At 41.5% G+C, this 14,019-nt stretch overlaps 1 protein-coding gene across 1 annotated transcript; it reads right to left on the reverse strand.

Annotated features, from left to right (window-relative positions):
* Positions 1–587: 587 nt before the first annotated feature.
* On the reverse strand, positions 588–8,834 carry mamdc2b (MAM domain containing 2b). The gene is made up of 14 exons (XM_010877878.3): positions 8,632–8,834; positions 8,423–8,533; positions 7,416–7,693; positions 6,888–6,972; positions 5,063–5,200; positions 4,522–4,805; positions 4,160–4,253; positions 3,861–4,004; positions 3,479–3,744; positions 3,053–3,149; positions 2,339–2,494; positions 1,973–2,226; positions 1,643–1,727; positions 588–1,530 (listed from the first exon to the last, which is right to left on the reverse strand). Exons 1-14 carry the CDS (start codon positions 8,660–8,662, stop codon positions 1,475–1,477), a joined length of 2,079 nt encoding a protein of 692 aa, XP_010876180.2. The 5' UTR covers positions 8,663–8,834; the 3' UTR covers positions 588–1,474.
* Positions 8,835–14,019: the final 5,185 nt, after the last annotated feature.

Below are 14,019 nucleotides of genomic sequence, written 5' to 3' on the forward strand. Positions count from 1 at the left end.
GGTGAGAAGCTCAGTCACCTGGGAGGAGCTCAGAGTAGAGCCGCTGCTCCTCCACATCGAGAGGGGTCAGCTGAGGTGGCTTGGGCATCTGTTTCGGATGCCTCCGGAACGCCTTCCTGGGAAGGTGTTCCGGTCCCGTCCTACCGGGAGGAGACCCCGGGGAAGACCTAGGACACGCTGGAGGGACTATGTCTCCCAGCTGGCCTGGGAACGCCTCTGTGTGTCCCCGGAAGAGCTAGAGGAAGTGTCTGGGGAGAGGGAAGTCTGGGCATCCCTGCTTAGACTGCTGCCCCCGCGACCCGGCCCCGGATAAGCGGAAGAAGATGGATGGATGGATGGATGGATGGATGGAGAAGGTTCACTGTATTCTGGTGTGAAATGGGAGAGCAGCACTCTCTTGCTTTGTCATCAATTGCTTTGTTAATTACATAGAAAACATGTTAGGGCTCGTCAAAAAAAAGAATTTCTCATCTATAAAGGCATGTGTCTAATCTCTATAGTCTCTGTGGACATCATGAATGAGCTGATACAGATAATGTCTATACAGTGGGAGCAAATTTGGGATATCCACTCTAAATGGAGTGAGGTTTATTTCTTTAAAGAGTGGATGGATTTATTCATTTCAATTTAAAGCCTGTTTATTAGTTACAAGTTGAACATGAATAGCATAATTTAAGTCACAAGTATGCCTCAAAGTTAATTAATTTATTGATCTCCTCACAACTCTTTGGAAGTCAGACTCTGTGTTGCATCAGCAAAACATTTAACAGTGGAGTGCATTTAGCTCAAGCACGTAGTACCATGGTTTGAGCTTCAAACCAGACCCTCATCCCGATCGGCTTGTTCAAAGTGCCCTCCATGGTACTGTATGGAATAAAAGTAATGCAGTGTGTACAGTGATGTGATAAATTGGTAGGTTGTAAATACAGAATCTCTTTTACAAAAAATTGCAACTTTGCATACTCCTTTTCACAATATGTCTATTTATGTGAAGAACTTATTTCTAAAACATATTTCTACAGATCTTTAAAAAAAGATGCTATAGACATTTTAGTACATATGCAATATTTTTTTGTGTGATATTTGGCTGTCTGATCAAACTATCTTATAGTTTTAGAGTTGTGATGTCCCATGAAACAGTTGTGATGATTGCACTTACAGTTCAGAGAATGCTAAGACTTTTTCGAAAAATTAGCCAAAGCGAAAAACTGAGAAAAACTGTAAGATCAATGAACTGTAACTAGCTCTGGATAAGATTGCTAAATGATAAAAGTATATAAAGATATTTTAGAAAGGAATCTCATTTTATAGGATTGATGAATAGATAGATGTACAGTCTTCATATGCAAAATAATTGAGTGCAACTGAAAATGACATATGAAAATATGTGCAAATGTTCTGTCGACGTGTGCAACAAAGTAATGCTAGAAGTATGCATTCATCCTATCCAGCACACTTCCTGTCCTCTGTTTCTTCACTCAATGTCATTTGAGTTGCCAGGGGAATGGGTCGTTTTTCTCACTTCAATGTCTGTGCAGAAAAAATAAAACCAAACATAATGATTTGAAAAAACTAGCAGCAAAACAATGTAGTCCATTTTTGTAGAGGTTGTATAAGCCTAATAGGGCAACATATACAGTACCTGGGCACGGCCCACCTTCAAACACAATGTCATCGAGGGCTATGTCACTCCTTATGGAGGAACCTCTGATGGCCTCAAAAACAATCTACAGCAATCAAAGAAAACAGTCGACAAACCGTGACTCATCAATATCTGTCCTGAACACATTTTCAATAAGACTCTTCAAACTATTCCCCGATCGGCCAAAGTGGGGCACTGTAGTGATCAAGTGAAATTCATTAGTCACATGCAATATATTAATTTACATGTTTTCTGTTGCCTTGTTTAAGGGTGGTGTTCATTTACCGAGGAGAAAAGGGATTGTAGGAAGTTAGGTTTTTCATCACTTGCCTGATGCTGTTGATCGCTTTGGTATTCCACGGTGGCTCTCAACCAGGTAACGCTCTGCTCGCCAGTCCGTTTCCATAGCAACACATCCTCTCCATTCTTTCTCAGATAGACGCTAAGATTGCCTGTACTGGAGCCGTACATGTGGTAGAAGAAATGCAGACACAGAGGACCCCTGGACCCCCTCAGAGGACTGGAGAGTAACCGGGCATTCTGACCAGGCAGCATGTTAGATGCCTCAATGTGCATGTAGTACCCTGACAAACAGAGTTCAGCAGGGTCTAACTCCAACTGTCACAATATTACATGGAGACTACAACGATGGCACAATTACACTACAGTCACAGGGATTGTTGAAGGCTTTCTCACCGAGCCCTGTGGTGTGATCTCCCATCGGGCCAGTGTAAGAGGTTGGGGTTGGCCCTCTCATCATTACCCAGTCCGCCTGGTCACCTTCCTTGTCCTGAATGTACCCACAGCGACCCGCCTCAAAATCACAGTGCCCAGGGACAGTGAGTGGAGCACCTGCAGATGGGCAACAAAATTACTTTCAAGGGGCTAAATGTTTATTACAGAGATATGACTGTATCCAATATCCCTGGGCCATCAGTGATCAGTAAGCACCTGTTTATTACAGAGATATGACTGTATCCAATATCCCTGGGGCATCAGTGATCAGTAAGCACCTGTTTATTACAGAGATATGACTGTATCCAATATCCCTGGGGCATCAGTGATCAGTAAGCACCTGTTTATTACAGAGATATGACTGTATCCAATATCCCTGGGGCATCAGTGATCAGTAAGCACCTATTTATTACAGAGATATGACTGTATCCGATATCCCTGGGGCATCCGTGATCAGTAAGCACCTGTTTATTACAGAGACATGACTGTATCTGATATCCCTGGGCCATCAGTAATCAGTAAGCACCTGTTTATTACAGAGATATGACTGTATCCAATATCCCTGGGCCATCAGTAATCAGTAAGCACCTGTTTATTACAGAGATATGACAATTCGATATCCCTGGGGCATCAGTGACCAGAAATTACCTGCTGTAAAAAAAAGCAGCAAGTTACCTGGTGTAAAATCACAGTACCCAAGGGTCATGCTGATGTCATCCAGAGCAACTGACCCACAGTCCCAGAAGTTTATACAAGTGCTGACAAACACCACCTGTATAGGAGACAAAACAGAAAAACAGGTTTTAAGTTCAGTAAGGGGTCACCATATTTACATCATTATAACACTTGAAAAGCTGACTAATGTTAATCGAAATTTCTGCTTTCTGAATAAGAATCCTGTCTTCTGCCATTTAAAACAAAGGCACCATGAGTCAAAGGTAAAGGTTTAAGCGAATTATGAACCCAGACACATTCCCCTGTCTGTTTCACCCTGGTGGCCTGTGGGCCCTGGAAGGTGATCCTTTGGACTTGTCATGGAGTTAAAGGGATTTACAAACCAAGAGAGAATATTGCTCTTTGACACATTTTAATCCATTTTACCCTGCTAGTCTGTGGACTCTGGAAGTTAATTTCTGTTGCTATCCAGACTCCTCTGGACTTATCATTTTGGGTCCATAACTTCTCCTTTGTGATTCCACTCTGATCCTGAAGGTAAACAATGAGAGCCTGTTCTGTCTGGGTGAATCCCCGGAGTGAGTAGTGGAACCTCAGACAGTACTTCATGTTGCTTGGCAAAAGAGGCCCTAGCAGGCGACTAATATAGCCTGAGCTTCGACTCAGCCAGGAGTGGGCCAGGAGGAAGGACCCTGTGGGGAGACTAATCATCAAACACAGGAAAAACAGAACACGAAGACATAACAGATTTTTTTCAGTCATTGTACTTGTGGCATTTCTTTGTGATGAAAAAGTTAGCTTGTCTTACCTGCCCCTGTGGTGTGGTCGCCAGTCCTGTCGATGTTGGGTTTGACTGACACTCTCTTCCACGGGAATCCTATGTGATCCTGGGTGTAGCGGCAGAAACCCACCTCAAAGTCACAGTTGGCTATAGAGGTGTCAAAGGTCGGCTCTGTGGCAAATATGGGATGTATTTATAGGATGAATCCCAACACTTTTTAATAGCATGCTTTTCACTCCATAGCATTCATGAGAGGTGTGATACAAGGAAAGATAAGGAGGGAAATGTGTGATGGAAACTGAAAGAGACGGATCAAACAGATGCACCTGTCTCCTCACTACAAAACTCAGGAGAGAAGGAGATGTCATCGAGTGCCACATAGCCCCCTCTAGGGCTGTTAAATCCCACTTCAAACACCACCTGGAAAGAGCAGGCGCAGAGTGTTTTCATTCAACATGCAGCTTCTGCGCAGAAAGTGGCCATTTCTAGAACCAGCCCAGACTTTGCATGCATTCAGTCCCCTTCACATCACAAGTGGCTGAATATAAAACAAAACTTTTCAGCCGTCCCACCTTTTAGAGGATGGAATATCTCTCTACAGTGCCCAGAAGATTTGAGCACAAGAGCAGATTGGGTTTACGCCCCAACAAAGAAGTGAACCCCACCACAGGTGAAAACCCCAACTGACCTGCAGAGGGTAGGGGGCCTTGAAGTCCACCTGTACAGGTATCCACTCGGCAGCGGCAGCAGCCCAGTCATTGAGGTTCTGGTTCCCTGGGTCCGCTTTCCAGAGTTCCTGGTATTGACCCGCCTGGTCCCGGGTGTAGACGGAGAATAGATTCCCTCTCTCCTCACCCCGTTGGTACTGGAAGCTCAGGCAGCCCGACATGGGCACTGTTGTAACCGGAGTAACCAGTTTGGCTACGTCATGGAACGTCTTGGCGTACACCGAATCCACAAACATGTAGTGGCCTAGGAGGGCAATGACAGCTTTGCTTTTCCAGCCAGGATGTTACAAACAAACATTCCCTTGTCCATTGTACTTTGTAAAGTGTCCTTAGGAATACAATTTTAAGAGCTTTTGTGAACCATATCACATGCCCAGTTTAGAGGGTCTCTTGTTGAGTGTACATGTTGCTCGGTTCAGCACATTTCAAAGTGTTTCCTGACTATTAAGCTGAATTATCTGGTGTTAAGTCAAATTCAAGTGTGAGTTGCGATGCCGGCACCTTTTCCGTTGCCCTCCGTGTGGTCATCAGGTAGGTTTCTGTGAGGGTCCCGGGCAGACCCTCCTCCTCGGTACCAGTTGACATTAGTGTTCCTCTGGTTACTGTATCCACACATGTGGGAGTCCTCGAAGTCACACTCTGGAGACAACAGGGTAAATCATTAAGAGAACACTCCACAGCGTCTGGCAAGTGATGATTTTTAATGAAGGGCGCAAGGGACAGACTGCACCACTCATTTAAAATGTAAAATTTTTATTTATTTTTAACTTTTATTATTAAATGAACAAAATAAATGTGAATAGAGCATACATGCCATTCAAAAAAATGAATTCCTAAATGTGAAATAGAAATGATAAATTAGTGCATATTTTTGTAAGTACACATACGTAAGTTATTGTAAAGTGAAATAAGTGGCTCCATTTTCTGTTTAGCACATTCATTTCCATCTCCATCGAAATGTTCCGCATGTAAAAAACCCTGTACTTTCTGTCCCGGGCAGGGTGGGGGGGTGGGCTAAGCCCCAAATGTATTTTGATCCTAGCGACGCCTCTGGCGAAGTCACTGGCTTGTTGTTGTCTCTCTGTTGCGCCCATTGTGCAATTGGGGTGATCTCTGCTGGCAATACTCTGCCCTCATTTCAGAGGGGTTGCGGATGGTTGGTGTCCCTTTGGTTGATGCCTGGCAATGTGGGTGGATTGACTTCCTGCCTGTTGGGCCCTGTCCGGGGCCTCCCCCAGATAGGGCCACAGTGTCACTGGACCCCCCTGTCTCAGCCCCAAGGTTTTACGCTGCTATATTATTGTGCCTGGTGAGTAGGGTCATTTCTCCTTCTCCACTGTAAATCCTTGTAAATCTAAGGAATGCACTGTCTAAATTGTCTCCTGCTCCATTTAAACTTAGGAGGACATGAGGTCTTGACCCACGCCTCGAGTACCAGGCTCGAAAGACTTGTTGCTGCCCCTGTCCAAAGTCCTCCATGTTGTGCTGCAGATCAAGACGATACTTGACGATTCCAGCTGCCACTCTGCTGAAACCTCTGGCACACTTGCTTGTGCAGCAGTCATGACAGTCAGAGTAAATAGTCCAATACAGAGTAATTCATTGTTTCATTAATGTGACATGTTCTATGCAGTACATTGTGGTGTATTGACTGTACATGCTATGTCCCCCAGTTCTGATTATACTTAAAGCTCCATTAATTAATCAGTGGCTTGTGGCAAATAGCAGATGCTAATATCAAGGAACTTGTCAGAGCTTGAATAGTTTTCTAAATAACAATGCTCAAATATTGCCAACAGTTGGTAGAGACCTATCCCAACAGACTCACAGCTGAAATTAATCCCAAATGTACTTCCACAAATGTTAACTCACAATTATGATATTTCCGTTTTGTGTTCTAAGTAACAGAAATATGAAAAAGTCTTTATCTGAAATAGTTCTGAAATCCCTTATCTGAAAGATTAATGCTGTGCAACGTTTAGAACCATTTTGGTGTTTGACTGCTAGGTTTTATTAGTTAAGCAATGACTGTACTCTTGAGCAAAGAATGTATTATTATTTCTGTTGCCTTGTTAGATTATTTTAACAGGCAGACGATAGAAGAAAAATGAGATATTAACATTTCATAAACTGTACCTTAGATGAAAGCAAGTGCTGTATTCACATTTTAAACATCGTGTTGATTCAACTTTTTTTGATAATAAGACAGTACTGATACGGAATGAGTCATCATGATGTCATGCCATATGGTTTGTGTTTTGTGTGTGTGATCCCGTACGACAGTGTGTACATATTTGATGTGTGTATAATGTAATGACATACTAACCTAAGCAGTATCCAGGGCTAATAAGTATCTCGGAGATGGCCACATTACTGCCTGGGAGCTCACTTAGTTTGCCTTCAATGACAATCTGATGAGAAACAGAGGTTCAGTAATGGCCCTCACTTAGTAATGAAAGAGGTGAGGATATACAGCTATTACATGTTCATGTTCAGTAGTTAAGGTAGAAACTCCTTAGTAGAAGCTCAAGTGCAGAGTTAGTCCCTGTAATGTGCATACCTGACTGCCTCTGTGTGCACCAAGTTTATATTATGCTTCCTAATTCTCTATCAAACTAGTCAGGTTTGCAGCAGGAGGAAACAGCTTTCAGACCAAACCAGAGATTGAACAGCTGATAGAAGACATGCATGTCATTCCGGGTTTGGACACATGTTTATCTTTTGGGGGGCTCTTTAGAATACTCTCCCGGCAGCGTACCACCACATAAGTACAGCAGGGTTTAGATTAGCCAACATGATTCAATAGTATTTATGTGTCTTCCATGTTCCTGGGAGTGTATTTAAATTTTTTTACCCTGTATGGATCAGTGCTGTTCTTGAGGTCAATGTTGGAAACGAGCCAGCTGTCAGAAGTGGTCTGGGTGTTCCACAGGGCCCGGTCAAAGCTATCTCCCTCCCATCGCTGCTGGACCTGTAGAGCGCTTGAACCTGAGAGTTGGTACACCAGCCTCAAGCAGCTCCAATCTTCTTGTGCCAAGGCTGGGCCCAGCAGCACCGCTTTGCCCTCCCATTCAGGCCTGGCCTCATATCCATCCAGGTCCTCTAGGCCGGGGCCCACTGAGATGAAGGACTCTGAGAAGAGAGAAATAGTTCAGCGTAAAAAAAAACCTGAAAGAAAAATTATAATAGCGTCTAATGAATTCAGTGTTGTTGGCGTTTATTTACAAAGTATGCCTAGAGGGAAAGTGGCAGGATGGGAGGGTTGGAAGGAAGAAAGGAAACAGATGATGAACTGAGAAGAGGGCAGACAGTCCAACACAAACACATAAAACATTCAGCTTCTCAACAGTCTACAGTTTACATCTACCTATCTCAGAGCAAATAGAAGGATTACAGACCAGTGACGAATACAAGGTTGTCAAAAAAAAATTATTCTTATGTGCCTTTTGGTAATTATCCTGTAAAGCTGAGAGCTGATGGGGTAAAATACATAACTGGCTCACAATAGTACCAACTCTAAGACCTGTGAATGCTTAAAGCTCTTCTTTCAATGTCTCCAGATGTGTCCTGGAAACAACACAGTCCAGATGTTTCTCCCTCTGTCTCTCTCCTCCCCATTTTTTTCTATCAAAGCAATAACAGTATACATCACATCTACTAGTATAACAAGTAGACCTACTACAGGTAATACAGTGATAGCTATTGATTAGAGGACACTATTTTATCATGTTTTCTATTAAAAAAAACAACAACCAGTTGTCATTTATTTCAAGCACTTGAAATAAGGTTGCAAGTAAAGGTATTTTAGAAACCTTAGTGACATTAGAAGGAATTGCCTTCCTCGTTGCATTGGTCTCTTACCTTCTTTGTTGAGCATCCAGCTCATAAAGCCTGCATCTGACGTGTATTCGCAGGTGCTGGATTCAAAGTTACAGGAGCCTGGCATGAACTTGGTCTGCGCTGGTACTGTGGCTGGGAAAATTAGAATGTGGTGATATCAATCCTACCTACACAAAAAATCACAACCACACAAAATAAAACAAATATTCACAGGAAATTGCAATACTCACCAAACAGGAGAAACAGGTAGAATGGATACATTTCAGTCTTAAATGAAAATACGTCAAAACCAGGAGAAAAACGTAAGTGGCGTCACTCTAAGACAATTGCATGTGCTAAATAAAATTAAAGCCAGTCCTGAATCCACACTGTCACTATTTCTGGGTCTGTATGCATATCAATCTAAATGAATCTGCATCAGTGGGTTTGTCAGTGTCTCTCCAGTTCACAGACTGGCAGCACACTAGAGTCATAGAAGAGAAGACTTCGGACTTCAGTGCTGTGAGGAGGAGAAAAGAAGGGGGTGGAGGACTTTACTAATAATTTGTATCAGACTCAGACTACAGAGCTACAGAAATATCTTTGATCATCTCAGTTTCCCATTAAATGTTTAAATATGTTGCTATATATATTTATATAGGTATAGTGAGTATATTGTATATATTGGTATATTGATGTAGCCATTGAGGTACATCGCTTTTGTGTGCATATCTGCTGTTTATGTGAAGTCTCTCTCTGGAACAAAGATTTTAGGTGAAATTCCCCTTAAACAGACCATTACTGTAAAGACCTAACCCCATCTGTTCACCAGATCCGTCTCAAATGCCTAGCTGTTGGCCAACTATGACCCAAATATAGACTAAAACCTGGCTACCCTTTAAACCTCCCACCAGGCCTGGAACCAAAACACAACATTTCTTATTTATAGACTCAAAGGATCTTCTTGAGAAAGGATGAATCCATCAATAATGGGAAAATATTTGTTTCCTTAAAGAAAGGGACATTTCTTTTTTGATATTGCCATTCAGTTTCTTATCGTGCTACTTCCTGGGTTCCCTGGGCTGATCCGCAAGCTGAATTAGAATGCCACCTGTCTCACAATGGTGCAGCTAAAAAGGGTTATTAAATATAACCATTCAGAGTAATTCAGAAAATGCAATTAACTTCAAATTATCATTAGGATGAATAGAATTTGGTATAAATGTTTTCCTATCATATTGTTTTAATTGAGGTTTAGGCTAAAGTTTAGGTATTTTAGCAGATGACTCACACATGTGCATACTGCTTTTTATTGAAGCTGTTGACCTCACCCAAACACCTTCAAAAGTATCTACCAGTGACAAAGAAAACCTAGAGATTAATATAAAATATTTTTGAAATGTATGGCCCAGTAACACACATATTATGTTACAGAAGTTACCAATGACCTTACTAGTTGCAACATCTATTTATTTCATTAATTAATCGTCCTCATTGTAGATGCAGCCTTTTAACTACTGACCACCATATCTTTCCCAGGTACTTAGAGACACATTTTAGTCTTGGTGTCAGGCACTTTTAATACATTTTTTTGACAGCCTCCAAATTATACATTTTGACAATGGCCTGTAAATAATGATATTGGAGTCATCTTAAGGATTTTTGATCCCGTTATTATTTTCTCTGTTGTTGTACAACTTCTGTTTTGTGTGGTTGTCCTCAGTACTTGACTTGGGATAAAATATGTGCAGGAATGGACAAATTGCACATTAGACTATGTTCATCTAAATGTGTGCGTTAATAAGGCTAGCCTAACAAAGGAACTAGAACGCTGTTTGCCTAAAAATAGAAGCACCGGAACAGCACCAGAGTCAAGAACTGGTTGTCCTACATAACTATATTAAGATTATGTGCATTGTAAAATGCTATGGATAAGAGTGTCTGCTAAAGTTCTCTATTCAAATGACTCGACAGTCAACAAAAACAGTACAAATAACATAATTTCTCAAGCACCGTGTAAATATTGGGACAATGGTTTGTAAACACCAATATGGGTTTGAATGATATGACATTTGTAGCCTTGTTTGGGTAGACACTGTGCAGATGTGTGTAAGCTGATACCCTGACGTATTCTGCCTATCATTTGGTAAGGGGCCAGAGGATTTATGGGATTACTATAGGTCTGAACCCCACCCCTCCCTGAGACCAACGAAACCTAGAGGTTTTCTTTTAGACCACAGTTTCCCAATCCTGGGCCCGGGGACCCAAAGGTTGCACATTTTTGTTTTTGCCCAAGCACTCACACAGCTGATTCAAATGTTGCCGTACCTCTTACACACTTGATTGACGTAATCAACCTATCATCAAGTCTTTAATTTGAATCAGTGAGTGCTTGGGCAAAAACAAAAATGTGCAACCTTTGGGTCCCCAGGACAAGGATTGGGAAACAGCTCCCCATTCCAGAGCAGAAATCCACAAAAGAATCCCCAAATCATTTTAACTCCCTGTTTTTTTGCAGACTGTACATATAATGTTTTGAGAAAATAAATAGTCATGATGCACCAACATGATGGGCCTGATTCGTTTTGCAAATTAGACATTATGAATCTGAATGATCATGGCCATGGTTTGAGTGAGCTGGCACTGAATGATTGGCTGTGACTAGGGGCTGGGCCCAGATCAGTATCACCCCAGGAGTCATAGACTTAGCAGAGACAAACCTAAACAAATGGTCAGACTGGCAGCATGGTGAATGAAATAGTGTCCTGGAGCGCCCTCAGCAGTTTGAGTCCCGCAACTGGTGAGTTTTTCTTATGGGATATGGTTTGATCCTTGCAGAAATCTACATATTCTATAAGCAGTGGAGATTGATACAGTTCAGTTTGCCACTTCGCTGATATAAAAAAAAAGCGGTTAATAATTTTTCTTTCCAAACAGTGTTTTCAAGACAGATCTACAGAATTTGGCATTTTGTAAAACAGAAATGTGTTTTCTTCCAAAACATTATATCATCAACATTACACATACATTAATCAAAGGAACATGGCTGTATGCAATTAAACTGACACAAACAATATTTCCAAAACAAATCCAGTATCCCGTTTAAATACCCCTGTAGATCAACACATTTTTATTGCTGTCAGTAAATTACAGATTTGCTTACTCATTTGTTAATTTGGTTCCCCATAAGCTTCTCTCAAAACAACTTATCTTCCTGGGTTCCACAGAAAACATAACAAACAACAAAACCCTGATACAGTGATAGAACAGTCCCAGAACTTTCAAATCTGGTCAAAAGCAATGTGTATAGCTTTTGTGAGAGTTTTTTCACAGTCCGTATTCCTTTATATGTTGTTTTATCAGATATTTAAATGTAACTTTTTGCTTAACTTCCTTTTAAAGAGTAATTGAGAATGGAATAAAGCAAATGATGAGGATCTAAAGCAGACCGTACATCTGTCCAACTAAACAATTAGACATATACAAATATAATTTCTTATTCAAAACAGGAAAATATCTGTAGCATCAGAATCCAAAAAAGCCCAGTCAGGACATTTTTAAATGTCCTGTACTGTAAAGAAAAACAAACAACAAATAAAATGAAATATTGATTTTGGATGGTTCTCTCATCTAATGTTTCTCTTAATGATTGTCATTCATTTTATGCTCAAACTTCTTCTGTATACGAGAAGTGCAAGAACTGCCATGTGCAGTGTTTACCTTCCCAGTCACTAATGTATTCAAATCCCTGGCACGCTCGCACATTCCTCACTTCAGCCATTGTTGTTGGCCAGAGATGTGTAACAGAAACGTTCAGCCCAAACAATGGGAAATACTGTCTTTGTGGAACGCTTCGTTTTTTAGTTTGATACATGCTGACTGTCCTTTTGCCCACTAGTTGGGGAGGAATCCTAACCAAAACAATGAAAAGGTTTGTTTTTGGTCTCACACAACACCATTGTGCACCAAATGTCTAATACTGCTGGAAGAGGCACATGGTGCTGACTAGAAGACTATGTGAATCTCATAAAAAGCGGTTGTCCTAATTGTCATGGTTGGAGGGGGCTCAATAAACTTGTCAACTTAGGTACGCACTTTGATTTGAATAATGCAATTCCTGAAACAAGCATGAAATTCAAATGAACAAATCGTCCTGTTGTTAAAACGCCGTAGATTTTTTTCCTGTGTGTTAAACTCGGTTTAGTGAATGATTTTAGAATTAATCACAATAAACCTTCTCTAATTTTCTTCTTACAGCTGGAACTATCACAACCAAACCGTTTATCACCTCTATCACCAAGTATACAGGATTCTCTGTTATGCAGACAAGCGTCAGAGGAACCATTTGATAGTAGGCATGTGCTATATCATTTCAATGCAGGGGTTTTATTACCGATAAAAGTATGGATATAGGTACATGGTCACATTTTATATGTGAACTACAGACAGTAATTCACTTGAAATAAGTGCAGGAGCACAACTGGCAGCATCTATTTATAGCCCATGCAAACCTAAATAGAAGGTAGCTGGTCTCTGACTGTGAAATGGGGCCTTTGTGGGATGCCGACCATGCCCATCTAGAAGTAAGGGAATGCTCTTTGTGTTTATCTTTCTTTTACTGGCCAATATCATGTTTCATATTTGATCAACTTCTAGATATGTGCATTTGTTAATCATTATACCCTAAATAGTTACCCGTAAGTATGTTTATGAATGCGAGTATATCATTTAATTGTCTTATTGGTTTGTTCTATACATGTCTTTCTCCTCCCCCCTGTTTTTCTTACAGGTGATGAACTGCACCTGCAATAGCAGTAGGCTATATAGGGGCAAGGGCTGGGCAGTGGGGCAAGACAGACAGGGCAGCCAGGCAGGCAGTGGGGCAAGACAGACAGGGCAGCCAGGCAGGCAGCGTGGGCAGGGCAGGTTGGCTAGCAGGCAGGCAGGAAAGGAGGATCTCTTAACAGAAGAGAACAACATTAGAAATAGTAGGGAAGAACAATAATTCAACAGATTTACTCAGAATCGAGGGACAGCGCAGCCACAAATATTACTACCAGGCAGTGAACAACAACAATCCGGCGATGTGTGGACGGTAAACTATTAATTTTTTAGCAGCAAGGTATTTAGCAGCAAGCTGATGAGAGCAGGTGTGGAGGCCTGAGGAGGCTTGAAGAGGGGGAGGGGAAACCAGGAACCGGATCGCAGGAGCCTAGAGCCGGCACCCAAACACACACAGACACAAACAGGAGAGAGGGAGGGCCTGGCACGGATTAAGAGGAGGTGGATGTGGAGGGTGTGACATGAATAAAACATAAAATACCTAAAAGGAAATGAACCCAACTTCAGACTCTGCATGTTACAAATTTTGTAAAACATTGTGAACATCTTTACCTATGAGCTATTTTACCAGCAAGACCACTCCTAAAGCCTCAACAATTTTTTGTGGTAGTATTTTATGACAGTTGAAAATAGGAAACATGTTTGATTTTTCTATTCTTGTTGTTTTTGCTTTTTTGGCCAGCAGTGAATTAAAGTGTTCAGAATTGAGCTTCCTGGAGCTCTGGAAAACGACAAGTAGCCTAGCATAGTGGGAAGATGGTAGGGAAAGAGAAAAATCTACACAACCAATTTCTTTA

This window comes from Esox lucius, chromosome 14, assembly GCF_011004845.1.
Source record: "Esox lucius isolate fEsoLuc1 chromosome 14, fEsoLuc1.pri, whole genome shotgun sequence".
NCBI lineage: Eukaryota > Metazoa > Chordata > Actinopteri > Esociformes > Esocidae > Esox > Esox lucius.